The 19,981-nt window shown below is 48.0% G+C and overlaps 1 protein-coding gene across 1 annotated transcript in view; it reads left to right on the top strand.

Moving 5' to 3' along the window:
- Positions 1 to 18,492, top strand: part of Zhx2 (zinc fingers and homeoboxes 2) — a 142,099-nt gene extending 123,607 nt beyond the window's left edge. The window contains exons 3-4 of the mRNA XM_021184022.3: positions 363 to 3,081; positions 17,236 to 18,492. Coding sequence (XP_021039681.1) covers positions 567 to 3,077 — 2,511 coding nt within the window. The 5' untranslated portion in view covers positions 363 to 566 and the 3' untranslated portion in view covers positions 3,078 to 3,081; positions 17,236 to 18,492. The remainder of the gene's footprint in view (positions 1 to 362; positions 3,082 to 17,235) is intronic.
- Positions 18,493 to 19,981: the final 1,489 nt, after the last annotated feature.

Below are 19,981 nucleotides of genomic sequence, written 5' to 3'. Positions count from 1 at the left end.
GCAGACTCCAGTTAGGTGTCTTGCCTCTGATGTTGCACAGATAAAAAAGCAACTTGCAACACCTTGCTTATTCTGTGCACCCCACTCTGCACTTCTGAAGAGCCTAGGATCTTTATTCTCTCCCGTAACTTTGTGTCTCTGAGCATGGAGACCCCAAGCTTGTTTGCTTGCCTGGTTCCACTTTCTTCCCAGAGAAAAGAAGAGAACATTGCCTTTCAAGTTTCTAACCCACTGCCAGCCCGCCATGGGGGCTTACATGTGTGCTTGATTTAGTGCCAGTTGGGGTGGGTCATGGGAACAAAAAGCTGGTTTCTTTTGCATAGCGAAGAGTCGCTGAGTCTGGCTCTGTTCTTGTCCCACAGATAGGAAGCTGCCTGGTTTGCTCAGAGATTGCTACAGTTACAATTGTCTGTGCTGAAATCCTTCTGAAACACTCACCCGGAAGACTTCAGCAACCAAGGGAAGCCAAAGGCATTTGAGAGGGAGTAGAGCCAAAAGCTGAGAATCTCACTGTCCTGAACCCACCTACCCACTCCAGAAAGAAGCGTTGCTCAGAGGCAGACAGCATGGCAAGCAAACGGAAATCTACAACTCCGTGCATGGTTCGGACATCACAGGTACTGGAACAAGATATGCTGGAGGAGGCAGACAGGGCCAAAGACAAAGGAGCGGGCATGCCACCGTCCGACGTGACAAAGGACAGCTGGGCAGCGGAACCTGAACATTCGTCCAAAGAAAACGAAGTGGTTGAGGTGAAATCTCTGGGGGAGAACCCGTCCAAAAAACTACAGGGCGGTTATGAGTGCAAATACTGCCCTTATTCCACGCAAAATCTGAATGAGTTCACAGAACACGTGGACACGCAACATCCTAACGTGATTCTCAACCCCCTCTACGTATGTGCCGAATGTAACTTCACAACCAAAAAGTATGACTCCTTGTCTGACCACAACTCCAAGTTCCATCCGGGGGAGACCAACTTCAAGCTGAAATTAATCAAGCGCAATAATCAGACGGTTCTAGAACAGTCCATCGAAGCCACCAACCACGCCATGCCCATCGCTGCCAGTGGTCCTGGAAGTAGTGATAACGACCCTGGGGTCTCAGTAGGAAAAACCCCCATGACAAAGACAGGAAAGCCGAAGGCAGATGCCAAGAAAGTGCCCAAGAAGCCTGATGAGGCTGCCCCAGAAAACCACATGGAAGGGACCGCCCGCCTGGTGACAGACACAGCTGAGATCCTCTCCAGACTAGGAAGCGTGGAGCTCCTTCAAGATTCACTGGGACATGTCATGCCTTCTGTACAGCTGCCACCAAATATCAACCTTGTCCCCAAGGTCCCCGTCCCGCTGAATACTACCAAATACAACTCTGCCCTGGACACAAATGCTACCATGATCAACTCCTTCAACAAGTTCCCTTATCCCACCCAGGCTGAGCTCTCCTGGCTGACGGCAGCCTCCAAACACCCAGAGGAGCACATCCGAATCTGGTTTGCCACCCAGCGTTTAAAGCACGGTATCAGCTGGTCCCCAGAGGAGGTGGAGGAGGCCCGGAAGAAGATGTTTAACGGCACGATTCAGTCAGTGCCCCCGACTATCACTGTGCTTCCTGCTCAGCTGACTCCCACAAAAGTGTCACAGCCCATCCTCCAGACAGCCCTACCATGCCAGATCCTTGGCCAGCCCAGCCTGGTGCTGACTCAAGTGACAAGCGGGTCAACAACTGTCTCATGCTCTCCCATCACACTTGCGGTGGCTGGGGTGACCAACCATGGCCAGAAGAGACCTCTGGTGACTCCTCAAGCTGCCCCTGAGCCGAAGCGTCCACACATCGCCCAGGTGCCAGAACCTCCACCCAAGGTGGCCAATACCCCGCTCACCCCAGCTAGCGACCGCAAGAAGACCAAGCTACAGATTGCTCACCTCAAGGCAAGCTTCTTACAGAGCCAGTTCCCTGACGATGCTGAGGTCTACCGGCTCATTGAGGTGACAGGCCTTGCGAGGAGTGAGATCAAGAAGTGGTTCAGTGACCACCGCTACCGGTGTCAGAGGGGCATCGTCCACATCACCAGCGAATCCCTTGCCAAAGACCAGATGGCCATTACTGGCACCCGGCACGGTCGCACCTACCATGTATACCCAGACTTTGCCCCGCAGAAGTTCAAAGAGAAAAGCCAAGGACAGTTGAAAACCCTGGAAGACAGCTTTCTGAAAAGCTCCTTTCCCACCCAGGCAGAAGTGGAACGGCTGAGAGTGGAGACCAAGCTGAGCAGGAGGGAAATCGACTCCTGGTTCTCAGAGAGGCGGAAGCTTCGAGACAGCATGGAGCAGGCTGTGTTGGATTCCATGGGGTCTGGCAAAAAGGGCTCAGACGTGGTAGCCCCCAATGGTGCTCTATCCCGACTTGATCAGCTCTCTGGTGCCCAGTTAGCTGGTTCTTTGCCCAATCCTTCATCAGCAATCGTACAAAATCAAGAACAGGTTCACCTGCTCAGGAGCACTTTTGCAAGAACCCAGTGGCCCACTCCTCAGGAGTACGATCAGTTAGCCGCCAAGACCGGCCTGGTCCGAACTGAGATTGTGCGCTGGTTCAAGGAGAACAGATGCTTACTAAAAACTGGGACGTTGAGCTGGCTGGAGCAGTACCAGCGGCATCACCTGTCAGATGACCGTGGTCGTGATGCCGTATCGAGAAAGGCGGCAAAACAAGTTGCTGAGAGCCCAAAGAATGGAAGCGAGGCGGCTCACCAGTATGCCAAGGACCCCAAAGCACTCAGCGAGGAGGACTCCGAGAAGCTGGTCCCGAGGATGAAAGTGGGTGGTGATCCAACCAAGGACTGTTTGGCAGGCAAGCCCTCAGAGGCCACCTCAGACAGATCGGAGGGCAGCAGAGACGGCCAGGGCAGTGAGGAGAACGAGGAGTCAGGCATCGTGGACTTTGTGGAGGTGACGGTTGGTGAGGAGGACGCCATCTCAGAGAAGTGGGGTAGCTGGAGCCGGAGAGTAGCAGAAGGCACAGTGGAGAGGGCAGACTCCGACTCCGACAGCACCCCTGCAGAGGCCGGCCAAGCCTAGACAGGTAAATCTGCCTGTTTACTCCAAGGAATGGGCGAATGCAGGTTTCCTTTTTTTTATTGGCAGCGTTAACATAGACGATGAGTTCCAAGATGTTGACAAAGACAGTGTTCTTTCTTTAAATTAATGTATTGATTGTCAATATATATTGACATATATATATATATATATATATATATATATATATATATATATATATAGTGTGTGTGTGTGTGTGTGTCAGATACATCCTTTTTCAAGGTTCTTTGGAATAAGGCCTGTTAGTCCTATAAGCTTGTCTGTAAGGCTGGTCTCAGCAGGATGCCCTGCTACCTGGGCCTGTTTGGACACCAACCTCCAGGCCTGCTCATACTTGAGTCCTCTCAAACTGTTAGACCAACACACCCTCTGTGTGTATTATGTTCATAGCTATAGAAAACACACACATACACAACACACACACACAAACCCAAGAAGGAAAGGAGTGTATTGCATCTTTTCCCTTTTTTTTTTTTTTGTTTTATTTCAAGTTTACTGAATTGGAGATTCAAGGTTGTTGTTTTGCACCTGAAGGGCTTTGACAATGGCTCCCTCCTTGCTTAGGCCTCTCAGGAAAAGGTGCCTCTCTGCTTGCCTCGCAGTAACTCCCTCAAATCCGGGACAAGACCTGTGCAAATTTAGACCTGAGGAGCCACAAAAGCCAGGGAAGGGAGGTTACCATGGTTACTAATGGCCATGTCATCCACATAATGGGACGGGCCTTGAAGCCCTTGGTGTGTTTGCTTCCCAAGAGGTCAGTGCAAGTCAAACCCCAGCATAGCATCTGGCTTGGCTGCGGGAGAGAAAAGGAGGTGGGAGGAGGGGCTGCTTGGCTGAGAGATCACAAGAGCAGCCTGAAACGCAAGCCTGAAACGCCTGCCATGATCTGACCAGGTGAGCTGCTCCAGAAGTCACTTCAGCCATGGAAGGGGCCTCCCAAGCTACCCTCTCACATAAGGGCTAGAGTCTCCAGGGTGGTGGGTATGGTCCTGAAGGAACCCCTAGAAATCACACACCTCATTGTTGATGAACTTAAACAACGTGGGCCAGCTGTGTTGTTCCTTAGTAACTCCACTATTGTGTGATAAAAATGAGGTGTCCAGCAAGTCAGTAAAACCCTCAGGAAGCTGCTTCTCCCAGCCAGTCCCGGCAACAGTTTAATGCACTGTCAACCCCGGAGTATCATCACATCTCCTTGCGGAACTGCCAGTGGATCTGAGCAAGGATATAGCCCGAAGAGGAGGTGCTGGTGATAGGTGCGAGTCCTGAGATCAACAGGAGTATCAACAAGCCACTTCTGTCTGGCTTCCTTGGCGTCTTCCCTCTCTCTAGCCATTTCCCCACCTTCTTAGAAAGGCCTGCCAGTCTAGCTGTCTTCCCTGTAGAAGCAGAGTCATTCTGTTTTGTCTTGTCTTGTCTTGTCTTGTCTTGGTTTGTGTCTGCATGAATGATGGAGCTGGCCCTGAGCTTCTCTTCTTGATCTTGATCCATGACAAGAATTTACAACGTTGCTATTTCTTCCCACCCTAGAGTGGACAGTAGGTTCCATTCCGTTCAACAGTATATTCTGAGCATCCTGTGGCTGCCATGGTAGATACCAAAAGACAATGGAGGGAGATGGACAGTGCAGTTCCCGTCCCCAACATAGCTCCTGTGGACTGAGGGCAGAGACAGAACTTCCCATCACTAGCCAGTGTGGCATGTGATAGGATGGGGACATGCACTGTGGTGTGGGTACTCGTTGGAGGCAGACCCAGACTGGATATCATAAGGGGTTAAGAGAAGAAAGGACACTGACTTTGGCGTAGCTTTTAGGAGAGTCAAGAAATTAGACAAAGAAAAGAGTTGTTCAAGCAGAAAGAGCAGCATGGGCCAAGGTCCAGAGATGGCAAAGGAACATTACATGTGAGGACCAGAAGAGGATTGTCATTGCCAGGAAGTACTGCAGCTCTGTTAATGATTAAAAGAAGCAAACTGAAGGCGAAGCTAACTGTCTTCTCTAGGATGCTGAAGCTACTTTGAACCAGCTGTGTTGGCTGAATTGAACATGAGGATGCAAGTACCCCAGCACAGGCTCTTCCCCACAGCTGGGTAAGAGGGAGCCTAGGGGCAGCAGGGTAAGAGAGACAGGGCCACCTGTTGGCATCCCTTCCCCCAAAGGGATACACCATCTGGGTAGGCTATGATGGCCTCATTCCCTGAGGCCTGAGGGAAACAAAGCTGCAAGGATCACAGAATGAATCCTTAGGGAAGGAGAAGGGAAGAGAGGTGAAGGTCTCCGGAGGAGCAGCAGCCTAGCCTGGGATGCTGTGTTCTCACCTAGTTCTCTGGCAGAGGTAACTCTATATAGTCTTATAATCCAAAATGTGAGCCTCAGACAGCAAGAAACACACATCCCTCCATCCATTCTCCAGCTGAATTCTAGATTCCCACTCTTCCCGATGCCTGTCAATTCTCTGCATTCTGACAGGCAGAAATGTCCCATTGCTGTTGGCCACAGCCTTTCCTCTCCATTTAATAACTCTCCACTGTCTACTCCAGGGTGAGGAGAATGCCCAGGGGTTTGGAAGTTGAGTGTTGAATTAACATCAGACCACTCAGAGATGTAGGAAACTACCTGTATCCCCATTTTCTGTTTATGAGGAAGAACCTCAGTCGTGAGCTGCAGATATTCCTAAACTAGATACTGGAGCTGTTCAGCATCTGCTGGTATCACATATTCATGATGGCCTCTTGACAGTTCAGGGAACCGTGCTATAGAGGAAGGGCCTACAGGCCACACAGGCAGAGCATCTGAAAACCGGCCCAAGTCCTAACCAGAAGCACCCCTGAGAGATATCCTCTAATTTACAGAGTGGAAAAAAAGTCTTCCTAGATTATGGATCTCTTAAAATCCATGGGTACTGCCTAACTTGTGCATTGGGACTGAGGAGATGGTTCAGTTGATTAAACTGATGGCTGAGAGTCCCTGTACAAGTCTGAGCACAGCAGTGGTACACACGGGTAATCCCAACACTAGGGAGGCAGAGACGGGAGGATCTCAGAGCTCACTGGCCAACCAGTTTAGCCAAACCCTACAAGCTCCAGGTTCATGAGAGGTCCTATTTCAAAACCTTAGATGCAGAATGCTTAAAGAAGAAACCCAGCATCAACCTCTGACTTATACACACACACACACACACACACACACATGCGCACATACACACACACACACACACACACACACACACGCACACACACAAGATATATCTAGGAAATTGCAGTTATCTGCAATGGAAACATATATCGTAATCCCAAAAATAATTGATGGTTTTAACCTTATGAAGGTGTTATATGAAACCCAAGATGGCGGAACGGTAGCAAGCCTTGAGAGAAGCAACTCCATGGGGCTCAAGGATTGGATTTTCCCCTACAGGATTCAGTAGTTCCCCTAATCAGCCCCTAAACGTGAATATCTGCAAGCTCCATGGCCGTGGCTCACCTCAGCCTTAAGGTTAGGCACAGCCATCAGTCATCCTTCCTAGTCCTTGAATAACGTTGTATTGGTTCAGGCTTAGGGTTTGCATAATTTCTTATTTATCTCATTGATAGACATTACTTAGAGAGAGGTTAGGAAAATATACTTTTTTCCCTCTAAAACTGAGTCAACCTACTTAGGCAAGACATTCTCAAGCTTATGTCTGAATGTGTGATCAGATGAACTATCTTATTGCTGCTGCTGCTGCTGCTGCTGCTGCTGCTGCTGCGACTGGTGATGGTGGTGGTGATGGTGATGATAATGATGATAAGCTTCCATTCATTGGCATATACAATATGCTTAGGTTTCTCTGAAACATACCTCGAAAGTCCTTTGAACCTCCCCACCATCTAGGGAGTCAGGCACAGCTTTTCCTCCATCTCATAGAGCACAAAAGCTGTTATCAGTTAACACTTGGAACCACCTTTCATCTATCAGGCCAGTGTCTAATCACTGGGGCCAGCACTTGCTTCAGTGACAGCACCATTCCATTGCCCAGGCCAACAAACAGAATGCAGTCATAATTTGCTTGGGAGTGGAAGCTAACATTCTGTATTAATTGCATTCTTGTTACTGTAAGAATATATATGACAGCGACAACTTAGGAAGCGGAAATTCATCATTGGTTCATAGGAAAAGCACGGGGACAGGGTCACCTCCATCCTCAGCAATGGCTTCACTACAGTGTGGCCCAGGAAGCAGATAAACAGCTCAGAACCACAGAAGATATAGTCTTCAGAGGCCTGGCCCCAGTGGCTTACTAACACCAGTCATTTCCCACCTCTCAAACACTCAAGAGCCTCTGAAAGAGTGTCCTAAGATGGGGAAGGAGCCTCAAAACACAAGCCATAGCACACTGCTCAGCAGGAGCCTCAGAGAACCCACTTCGTGCCAGACACTATGAAAGTTCATGGCTTTGCCAAAAAAAAAAAAAAAAAAAAACCAACAACACACAGCCCTACCTGGATCTCAGCCTAAAGGGGTAAGACATCCATAAAGCAGAAATCCATCTGGATGGCTCTTTTTAAAGACTTTTTAAATTTTTATTTTCAATTATATGAACAGAGAGGGTGAGGGTTATGCACACAGGGCAAAGGAGGGTGGAAGAGGGTGTTAGAACCATTGGAGCTGAAGTTACAGGCAATTATGAGCTGCCCATCTTGGATTCTGGGAACCAAACTTGGGTCTTCTGCAAGAACATTATGTATTCTTAATCACTCAGCCCTGTCTCCAACCCCCGCCATCTGGACTGTCTTATGAGAACTATGCACACAGAAATTGGAGGAGCCCTGAGGGAAAAAGGTGGCTTTTCTGGTAAAAACTCATGTGTTCAAGCTTTCTTCACGTTCAAACAAAGGAAACTCAGAAACCTGAAAGAAGGCACCAGGATTCACTCAGCCAGTGTCTAAATTTGGCTCCAGATCTCCAGCCACTATCTTCATGGGCTCCAGATTTCTAACAGTTTCCAACTCTTGATGATTAGCAATAGCTCAGGGAGGGTGTGAAATGTTAATAAAAATAGTAATAATAATAATTGCCATGGTTTAGCTTCCTTAAAATACTTAAGGCTGCTTAATTGTTGCATGTTGGATACAACTTAGGGTCCAGAATATTTATACACACATATATATAAATATAAATATATATATATATATATATATATATATATCCATCCCTCACACACTGTACAGATTAGCTGTCGATATATAGATGAGTGAACAAATGAATATAAATGAGTGAATGAATGAGAATGAATGAATGAATGAATGCTAATCACTAGTTTTCCTCCTCTCTTCCCCACTAGACTCTTGAAGTCAAGGGCCCCACCTCACCTCTTCAGTCCCTGGTTCCCTGTGCACAGGCAGAAGAGACACTCAGTCATGGATGTCTCTGTCCATCAGCTAGTAAGGCAGGCTGGACAGTTTCGAATGAAAGGAGACTGATTTGGGCTACACTCCTGGAAGTACATAGTTGAGTGACCATCTGCTGATGGCCTTCTTGCTGGTAGAATCCCAAAACAGTTCAGAGACAGGAAGCATGGAATATGTGGGTGGGTGGGAGAAAAGGGGGGAGGGAGAGATTATGGAGAGAGATGAAGAGAGAGAGAAAGAGAGACAGAGAGAGAGTCTGTGTGTGTGGGGGGGAGAGAGAGAGAGAAGGAGGGATCATGGAGAGAGAAAGAGGGAGGGATTGTGGAGCATATCTGTATGTATATGTATGTATATATGTGTGTGAGAGAGAAGGAGGGATCATGGAGCATGTGTGTGTATGTGTGTGTGTGTGTGTGTGTGTGTGTGTATGAGAGAGAGAAGGAAGGATCATGGAATGGGGGGCGTGAGTGCATGCATGTGTGTGTGTTTCCTGATATCTCTCTATCTTGTGTTTTAATTATAATTACTAAAACCATGTTATTTGTGCAGACTTGGGGTTTCTTTATGACATCCTTGGGCATGCTTTAGTTATGCCCTCCCTCTTCACTCCCACACCTCCTTCTTACTCCCTCCGAGTCACTCTGGTGCTCCCAAGGCTAGTGCTGGCTTGTTTTGCTCTCTTTGCTTTTGTTGTTTGTCTTTCTGTGTCTGGGTTACTTCTCTTAACACAGCGAGTTCCAGACCCATCTGTGACAAGATTTTGTTTTCCTTTATAATGAAATGTCCCGTTGTGTTCCATGCACAATATCGGGTTCTGTCTGCCTGTCTGTCTTTTGATAGACACCGTAGACTTACTGCATATAGACACATGGCTCTTGTGGACCAGGCTTCAGTCAACATGGCTGTGTAGATATCTCTAGTTTGTGTTCCCTTGAGTCCTTTGGCTATAGAGCTAGATCAGAGAGCTAGAGCTCTATTTTGAGGTTTTTGTTTTGTTTGATGTTGTGGTTGAGGGTGGCTGGATTTTGTTGTTGTTGCTTGTTTGTTTCTAAGGAACGTCCATACTTTACACACCACACTGCCGCGTATTGTAACAGTTACCTTTCTTGTTGCAACCAAATACCTGATGAGAAGCAATTTAAGGAAAGAAAGGGCTCTTTCCTACTTACAATTCCAGGGATACATCTTATCATGGTGGGAAACTCACAGTGGCAGGAGCAGGGGCCAGCTGGTCACCTTGCATGAGCAGTCAGGAAGCCAAGAGAAAGAGGATGGGACCCTGAAATAAAACAGCTCACTTCCTCCAGCAAAGCTCTACCTAGCAAAGCTTCCGCACCTTCCAAAACATCGTTACTAGCTGGGAACCAAGTGTTCAAGCACATGAACCCGCAGAGGACACTTGTCACTCAAGCCAAACACACAAGCCAAATACACAAAACACTATGGCCAAAGTGTAACTTCTCAATACCTGTCTTAGATAGGGTTTTTCTGCGGTGAACAGACACCATGACCAAAGCAACACTTATAAGGACAACATTTAATTGGGGCTAGCTTACAGGTTCAGAGGTTCAGTCCATTTTCATCAAGACGGAAACATGGCAGAGTCTAGGCAGACATGGTGCAGTAAGAGCTGAGACTTCTACATCTTCGTCTGAAGACTGCTAGGAGAAAACTGGCTTCCAGGCAGCTAGGAGATGGGTCTGAGAGCCCACTCCCTCAGTGACAAACCTACTCCAACAAGGCCACAACTACTCCAAGGCCACACCTTCAAATAGTGCCACTCCCTGGGCACCACCAAAGAAACCAGCACTTTCACATGGTTTGCTTTATTGGTATATTTACTCGGTTAAAGTAGTCTTAAAACTGAATCCATAGGATTGTTCAAAGTTCCCTGTAAGATCGGCTGCTCATGAAACTCCTGTAGCTCCCCAGAAAAGGGGACTGTGCTCAGCAGCATCTGTATCCCTGCTGAGGAAGTCAGAGTCTCTGGGTGAAGGGAGGAGTGACGGTGGACAACACCAAAGCATGAATTACAGCAACCGTTTAGTTGCTGTAAGGCCCAATGAGGCTCCTGTAACAGAATCCCAGACTGCTTAAGTAACATCATTTTTCACAGTTCCGAAGGCTCGAAGTTCATGGTCAAGAGCTAGTCAGAGCCACTAGTATCCAGCGAGGTTGCACTCGTTAGTTTACAGAAGGCTGCCTTCTCAGTCCATGCCCACATGGACTCTCCACTGTGTGCTCACACCCCCAGGATCTTTCTCTCTGCTTACCTCCAGTACTATTAGATTAGGATGTAATTTCTCTATACTCAGTTACCTACTTAAAGGTCTTATCTGCAAATACAGGGCTATGATATGCACATACGGTTCAGTCTGTAACACCTAAAGAGCTTTCTGCTGCTGCTGTTGCTGCTGCTGTTGTTGTTGGAATTAAATGAGATAATACATGAGATAATACATAGGTGCCAGCATTAAGAGCGGCGGCACCTGTTCAGTAGAGACACCTGTGAACTTTTTTTTTCTGCCTTTGCATATGGTGAGCTTGGCTCGTTATTTCCTGCCTTTCCAGACTGGCATTTTCTGTCGTGGACCCATCTCATACAAGCTCATGCCATCCACTCACTGTATATCAAGACGGGTGTGCTTGAGAGGCCTGTGACAGCAACACGGGCTGTCATTCACTGAGTACTGACCATGCCAGGCATAACTCAAGCACCTTACACACGATCATTCGTCCTTCTCAGTAACTCTGCAGTCAGCGTGAGTTTCTTCGTGTATGGCCCATAGAAAGAAGCAAAGAAAGATGACTTATCCACGGTCAATCCAAGATAGAAAGTAGTTTGGGATTCAAACCCAAACCTAGATGTATAACCCGATTGGCCTATGGGCGTGTTTTAGTTGTTACTTCATGTCGGAGGTCCCAGCTATATAAGAAAGCTAAGTGACTATAAGCCAGTCTAGGGACCAGCAAGCAGCCTCCTCCATAGTCCCTGCTTGTACTATTCCCTTGGCTGTGAACACAGTGAGTTTCTAGACAGAGACAATGTGGTGTGGACTAACAGACAGGCCTGCTTTCAAGTTCCTGCCTTGACTTCCCTTAATGATGGACTGTGCTCTAGAGTAGTAAGCTCAAACAAACCCTTCCTCCCTTAAGTTGCTTTTGGTTAAGGGGGGTTTATAACAGCAACAGAAATGAAACTGAAATGCCACTTTCAGAGTCCCCCCTAACTAAGATTTGATTCCACTGTAGTTAGATTCTCTTATACCCCAATGGGCTCTGCCAGCCAGTGGAAGGGAGAAGAAGGAGCCGAGTGGCCCTCAGATGCCAACCGCACTTGAGCCCCCTGATCAGCCTGGGGTGGGATTTACCCAACCTTTGGGTCTCAGCAAGTTCTCCTACCCAGAAGCCCCCCAAGCTATCCTATAAATGAGAGCTTTAGCCAGATGAGGCAAACTGGACCCAGGTCTGCTCTGAGGTCAGCTTGAAATGACAGTTTTCTAAGTCCCCTTGGAAGTTGCTTAATCCCCTTTCATGTCAACTTAAGTTCTCTTCCTCAGTTCTAATTAAAGTCAGACCATTGCCCTCTACCCCCAAGGAGACAAATGACTCGGAAATGTTCTGGAGAGCTTTAGACATAGACAAGAGGATGGTGTTGGGGGAGCTTGAGGGTCACACTGTGGGTAGAATGGTGCAGTATCTTCTAGAGATCTGCTGTCCTGTGGAAGTGCCTAGAGTGCCATAGTGAACAACCAGGTATTATATACTACAAATATGTTAGTAGGGCAGATTTCATATTAAGTGTCCTTACCACCAGGAAAAAATAAACAGGGAGGAAACATTTTTGCAGGGGACAAATATGCTTATTATTGGGTTCGCTGACACTATTGTGAATATGTGTACATCCAAATTCACCAGACTGTATACACTGTCATGCAAGGTTTTGAATACCAGTAAAGTCGGGGGAGGATTACTGTCAGAATGTAAAGTTAGAATCTAGCCTCTACTGGGTCACAATGCCTGCAGCAGCCTTCTCTCTCACTTTCACAGATAGCAACAGGCATCCTGCTGAGACATGGTCTCTGGGCCCCTAAATAATAGACAATCCAGTGCCCAGGGTGAGGGTTGTGTGTGTGTGTGGGGGGGGGAGTCAAAGTACATCAAAGCAACACACCCTGCTCTCTCCACCCTTCCACGCCTCTGCCTGGGAATCTGGGGATCAGAGAGCATGGCTGCAGGCTCTTGCAATGAAACCCATCCCTACCCTCAAAGCTCTAAGAAGAGACTCCCTCCTCTGCCACACCGGCTCAGATTGTCTTCCGAGCCCCGGCCACGCTGTCTGTCTCTGTCGCTGAGGCCTAAGCTATCCTCAGAGTCTCCCCCGTGCTGTTGCCTTTCTGTCTCTCTAGCCATGGCTATTAAAAAAACTCTTCTAGTACACCCTTTATTCCCCCAGTAATCTAGCTCTGTATCCTCTTGAACCCACCCCTATCCAAAACCTAATGATGACCGACAGAGGAACCACAGTTAAACTGAAAGCAGTTTTCTTCCCAACAGCAACAGAGGACCCATGATTATTGTATGAAATGGTTAGCATAGAGCCAGCCCTCGGTGAGTAAGCAGTACACTAGCTTAGCCTATCTACACACACACACACACACACACACACACACACACACACACATACATTCCAGATGAAAGACCAAAGCCAGGCTCCCAGGCTCCATGCCACTGGAATCAGGATTTATGGCACATCAGTGTGATGGGCATTTTAACATGCCCCACTGCAAATCTGGACACATTTGGTACTTTTTGAACCCTGGGCGTGTTGGATTCAAGGCTCCCTTTCTGCTCCCTCATTGGTGAAACAGCGTCCCAGCCTACGAAGCTGCATGGCCCTAAGATGCCTAACCTTTAGAGTCTAAGAGATATAACTGTCAGCTTCAGATAAGGGCACAGTGGCTGTACATCCCCTCTGACCCCACAAGGAAAGCATCTTCCCTTAGCAAATGTGTTGAGAGATGGCTAGCTTGGATGACGACCTCCCAAAATATCCACGTAGAACACAGCATTGTTCTGAGGAGGCTTGTGATGGTTTGTTTATGCTTGGCCCAGGGAATGGCACTATTAGGAGGTATGGCCTTTTTGGAGTAGGTTTGTCATTGTGAGTGTCAGCTTTAAGATCCTCATCCTAGCTTCCCGGAAGCCAGTACTCTGCTAGCAGCCTTCAGATGAAGATGTAAAACTCTCAGCTCCTCCTGCACCATGCCTGCCTGGATGCTGCCATGCTCCCATCTTGATGATAATGGACTGAACCTCTGAACGTGTAGTAAGCCAGCCCCAATTAAATGTTGTCCTTATAAGAGTGGCCTTAGTCATGGTATCTGTTCACAGCAGTAAAACCTTAAGAACAAGCTAGACTGAGCATGGTGAGGTGAAGAAACAGTACCAGACCTAGGAAAGCGTTCATCCTTGCTTCCAACGGCTCTCCAGCTCCTCCTCCCTGGAGTGTGAGGAACAAGATGAGCCATAAATGGACATCTGCATGCCAGCAGCCACAGAGGACAAGGGACTTATCTTCAGCCTCACAGTATCACCAGCAGCCAGTTATCACTGAAGTAGAGGAATAGGGTAGTTTGAGAGACAGACAGACAAATAGGCAGACAGACAGACAGACAGAATATAAGAGTATGTTATGGGAAGATATTCACCATCTCTCTCAGATAGTGGAGTTATTCTCTCCCAAGTTCTCAGGGGCTGGAAAGAAAGTCCTATGGTGGAAAAAAGAAAAAAAAGAAAAAGAAAAAGCTGATTCTGGGTTTTTTTGTTATTGTTGTTGTTTTGGTTTTTGTTTGTTTTTTCATGTTTTGCCAACATGTAGAATACTAGGGAAACAGATTTTGCCAAAGAATTAGTATTTTCCACATGATAAATTATCCTCCAGACAGATGCAGGAGGCTTCCAGTCCCTGGGTTTATTGAGGTCGGATTTCCTTGAGGTAAAGCCTTTCCAATGAGGCCATAAGAAAGTGTGCCTAGTGGCCTTGCAGTTTCCTCCAAAGCTCTGGGGTGAGGTGACCCATGGGGCATGCCTGCTCTGCTGGGTGGTATCCAACCAAGCAATAAGACTCCCTAGGGAGGTAGCTACACAGACACAGCACAGTGATAGGTTATAAAGAAAACAACCAAGGCTCCAGGGTGGACTTTGCCACTCGCTGTACAGCAGTTACGGCTGGAACAGCTCCTCACTCTGCTTTTCCACTCACTAACAAATGCCTGTTGGGTATCCCATGTGTGCACTCCAGGGAGATGGTGGCTAGGGCCAGCACCAAACACTACGGGTACCACAAATGGCCTGACCACCTCACACCAGCATACACTCAACCAGACAACTGAAGGCAGTATGTGATGGTCACTCTGGAAGGTGTCTTGGATGTGTGACTTGGGAACAACACTATGTATGATGAGGTCAGGGACTGGAAGAACAGCGAGCTGGTGAAATGGAAAAGAAAAGGCAGAATATTCCCCAGTTATGTCTGATCTCATTCCTGAGGGGCCTGAGACTTCATAGAGACTGGGCCTTGTTCCCAGAGCAGCATGTCAAGGTGGTACAGAGAGGAAACAGGGTGACTCAAGAATGCCCTTCGATAACACGGAAGCAGGACCATACCCAGTGTGCCAGGGCCTCTCTCTGATCAGGAGCCCGATGCTGGCATACACTGATGGAAGAATGACTGTTGCAGATGGTGAAGGGACCATGGGATCAGAACTAGCTCTGTCAACCATGCTTCCTTCAATGTGCACACAATAGGACTGTGAGGAACACAGACTCATTCACTCTCACTTTACACGTAGCAGGACTGTGCACCTTAGAGGAAACAAGACTAGCTTATGGGGCACTTACTGGCCTTTAGGTTTGGACCATGAGCATCTGATGCCCTTATACAGGGGTCCCATTTCCAGCCTCACTTTGACAGCTCTGCCAGTTCCCATATCCTGAGCCCTCCCACGGCCACATACTCTGGGAACATCAGAGGAGAATTAGAGTCCAAGAGAGCTGAAAAATGCTTTCAGGGTCTGGAGCCATGCACATGTAGTTGGGATAACTGAAGAGAGAGAAAAAGAGTCGGGGAGGTGGGACAGTGGACCGTGCCAGGAAACTTGGTAAGGTTGAGCTGGTTGGAACCCCCGGAACCTCATACCAGAGAATGGTAGGAGCTTCACCTGCTTCGGACCAGTCCCCTGCCACATGACCACACTCCCTACATGGGAATGTGACCTACGGTCACCTAAATCATCAGAATAGAGTTCTCCATGCTAAAGAGGTATCTAGAGGTCCTGAGGGTTTGGCCAATCAGCTTCCCTTCCTGAACATTCCTTTCTGGAAAAGGTATTTAATCTCTGGCCCACCCTGAGGAGGTGCTCTACACCCATTTTTCATGATGAACAGTCAGTAAACAATATGGATAAGAATGGACTGTCTCTTTCATCAAGAACCACCGTAGGCCCCTCCATGTTCCCAGACAATCACCTCTAAGCTAAGGACAATTGCTGATGAGCTAAGATGGAGTTTCCCATCCCACAGCCCTGGGCTCATTCATCGCCCTCTGCCTGCAGGCCTCAACTCCCCAAGACCCAGCAGCATCTGGATGTCCAGGACCTTGGGAGCCCCCACCCAGGCTCCTCATGGTAGGCTGCGTTTTCCTGTCCCCTGAGCAGTGCATCTGTGCTTCCCTCGAGCCTATCACCCAGCAGCAGGGGCACAGGGTAAATGCAGCTTAGCACCCCTCTGCACAACTGGCGACTGATGTCCTACACCCCAGCAGAGGGGCGGAACTTGGAACCACGGGAGAAGCTTTATCTGGGTCAGACTTTTGGCCTGTCAATCAGTCCCAAGGACTCATTTTGTCCTCATTGCTCAACATTTTATCATCATTATCATCATTATCATTATACCCATCTTAAAAATCTATATAAGGAAGGCCACTAAGATGGCTCAGCTGGTGAAGGTGATTGCCAAGCCTGAGTTTGATCCCTGGAGCAGACATAGGAAAAAAAAGAGAAGCGACTTCCACAAGTTGTCCTGTGACCTCTACATCTCACACACACACACACACACACACACACACACACACACACACACACGCACGCACGCACGCACGCGCACACACACCTTGTCAGCTTATGCCTGTGCCTCTAAAGTTACTCCTAAATTAGGAAAAACAAGGCAGTATCTCTTGAGACCCTGTAGGTCAGACTTTTCTTGAATATAGCAGAATACCTGACAAGAGTGACTTCATTGGAATTTTAGCTTACAGTTCAGAGCGGTCAGGCCATAGTGATTTGGGGCTGTGTTTCTGGGTCTGGACTGTGGCAAAACATGCCGGCAGTGGGAAGGAACGTGTGATTGACAGAAGGCAGAAAGAATGGGGAGCAGCCAGGGATAACATAACCCCCCCCAAACCCTCCCCAGGTGTCCTGCTTCTTCCCCTTGGGCCTTACCTCCCAACATATTCATAGCTTCCCAAAATAACCCAGCAGCTTGGGATCATGTGTTTAAATACAGATAGGCCACAGGGGGCATTTGAGGTTCAAACCTAGTCCCAGCTTGAAGGGCTTCTGTCCCTCCTTCAAACCCCATGAAGGCTTTGGAAGGAGTTCCCACCCTGCAGGAGGCCTGGGAAGAAGCCTTCCACCCCAAGAAGATGGCAGTCCTCTTTCTGACATTCCTTTGCTTTGTGTCATCCCTCTAGGGCAGCTGGTCTGAACCTCCGCACTGATGAGGGAGATGCTCTGTCTTTGAAGAGAGAAGAAAGCCCCCGGCCCCAGTGGCTGTGGGCCACCTCACCAGCGACTCTGAGCAGACCTGCTTCAGTGGTGCCTGGAGGCCACAGGAACTCTGGAGCTCTCACTGTCCCTCCCAGAGGCTGGGTGGGAATTGTTCATAGTGCCAAAGTCCTACTACTGCGTTTTCAATGGGTCCCTGTGCGTAGCCTTTGCCTTCGCCCCAGCCCCGCCTCTTGCTAGACTGGAACTGATTTATACAATGTGGGAATTTTGTTACCTTTTTAATCGAGGGCAACTTCCTTTTTCCAGCACTTCTGTGGTAAGGCGTTTGCATTTTGTTTTGTTTTGTTTTGTTTCACCCCTAGGAAGGAGGGCTAACCACATTGCTTTTCTTTTCTCTTTCTTCCTTTCACTTTAGTAATGAGGGGGAGGGAGCATTAGCATAAGTACCACTGTATCTACTGGATTTTAGGTAGGACGGATTTCTTCTTTAAGGTAGTTTGACATTTGGGAGATGTCTTGGTGGGAAGGGCAGACATGGGTCCTCTGGTGCAAAGTGGAATGATCTCACAAAGAGCCTTCCGCATCAAACACTTCCCAGTTCCCCAGCTGCCTTTTGGGGACCCTGCCTCAGCTGGCTTCTCAACTGCTTTGGATAATTGGGGAACAGATGGCTGCCCTCTTTACAAATCTTTTTTGAAATACCAGCAGAAAGGGCTCCCACAACGGTTGATGTCACCATCACTCTTGGGAAATTAAGAGTGGCCTTCCCGGCCTAGGTTAGTACCAAGATAAACATCCCTGCTTTTCTTTTCTCTTCTCACCGCCTTTCTTGGTGTGGCTTTTGACAAGATTTCAGCTCAAAGCCTCACTAATGGATTGATTTGTTGTTGTTGTTGTTGTTTGTGTGTGTGTGTGTGTGTGTGTGTGTGCGCGCGCGCGTGTGCGTGTGTTGGGCCAATTTTAGATACCTGAGTGCACTTTTTTTTTTAGTTAGTCCTAGCTTTTAAAGAAAGAAAGCCAAGAGATCTAGCTCGTGTAAATGTGGAGACAGGGATTCTGTTCGCTGTCTTTGTCCCTCCCCCACCCTGCAGACCCCCGACCCCACTGGAGTACACTGCACAAATTAAATGCTAGGGAGTTTGAATAAAAGCTGTTTTTCTAACTTGTTGCTCATCTGTTGTAACTCAATAAAGCAAAGACTAAACGTTTTTCTAACCTTCCCTCTGCTCCCTGTTCTTTATTGTCGCCTGGCTCCTGAGGCCTCAGCCTGTAGTCCTGACGTGGCCACCTCCCACTGCCAATTCATTATGGCCATATATTTTTAAGGTTTTTTTTTTTTTTTTAGTGTGTGTGTGCACATGCACATGCGCAAACTCACAGACATGCATAAACTGTTTTTTTTTTTATTATCCCTTTTGTTCATATTCCCGTGACCAAAATTCAAAGCCATGGTAACACCTGGCTATAAGAAAAGCTGGTCAATTAGCCAAGAAGGAGAAGGAGAAGGAGAAGCCCTATCCTAAGAAGAAAGGGGAGTGGATACCATGGTCAGACAATCAACCACAATGAGATTTAGACCTCAGGTCCATCTCCCTTCCTAGTTAGATGAGCTACCACCAGCTACTTTGCATTGCATCTGGTTTAGTCTGAGAATCATGACCAATGTCATCCTGAACTTAGAACAGAGTCCAAGACTCTTCAATGTCAAAGTCGACTCTTACCCATGATGTCGAATGTCTCTAGCGTCTACATCAGTCTCTGTCACACACACCCTTGTGGTTGCTATCTTTGCTGAGGCTTCTCGCCACAAGACAGCAATGCCTGTAGCTTGGTAAATGGAGTGGAGATAAATAATTCTGGAGTTGACCTCAGGGAACAGTGCCTGCTTCGTTGCACAGGGACAACCACTTACATAGTGGAAGCCTATGTACTGTGATTGGTTAGCAAAGAACCTTAGATTGGACAGTGAGCGTGCACACCACCAGAGCCTCTAAGTAGAGGAATCACATAAAGACATGTAGAGCGCAGACTCATCCAAAGGCAATTACTGGCTAGTCACCCTACTTCAGAATCCAGTGTTCTGACTTCAGGACCTCGGTGTGCCATACTTATTTAGAAGCACAGTGTGCCATGTAGCCTGGCTGCCTGCAGATCACGCCTGCAGAATGTCTCCTACATGTGGTGCCAAGTCACGAGCGGTGAGGCCAAAGGCTTAGGGGCCTGGTTAGAGAGAAGGCTCTTGAGAAAGGAAACCAAAGGGGGCATTAAGAGTCAGACCTAAGCAGGGTTCCTCTGAGTGTCCACCCAGCCAGAGAAGAGGACAGGCAGCCTAAAACGGAGGCTATAGGCTCATGTCCAGACACAAGGAAGGGAATAGGTGAGCTTCCACCAAGCTGACCTCCGCACATCTTGCTTCCTCCTGAGTTCCAGGAGTGTAAAGAAATGAAGGTGAGGTGGTTAAGGGATTGAAGCCAATCCCCACCACCACCCACCCACCCCACCCCCGTTACTGTCTGCGTTGCCTTTCTATTGCTGTGATGAAACACCATGACAAAGCACCTTATAACAGAATTCAAGAGAGGGGTGAGGGAGGGAGAAAACAAAAACCGGGAGGAGTAGGGAGGGAGAGGGAGGGAGGAAGGGAGCAGGGAGGCAGGGAGACAGAGAAAGATAGAGGAAGGGAGGAAGGGAGAGGGAGAGAGGGAGAGA

The sequence above is a fragment of the Mus caroli genome, unplaced genomic scaffold (genome assembly GCF_978045245.1).
Source record: "Mus caroli unplaced genomic scaffold, Mus_caroli_1 scaffold_16, whole genome shotgun sequence".
NCBI classification, from domain to species: Eukaryota; Metazoa; Chordata; class Mammalia; order Rodentia; family Muridae; genus Mus; species Mus caroli.
The sequence above is the reverse complement of the archived record's forward strand: the minus strand, read 5'-3'. Positions and strand labels throughout refer to the sequence as shown.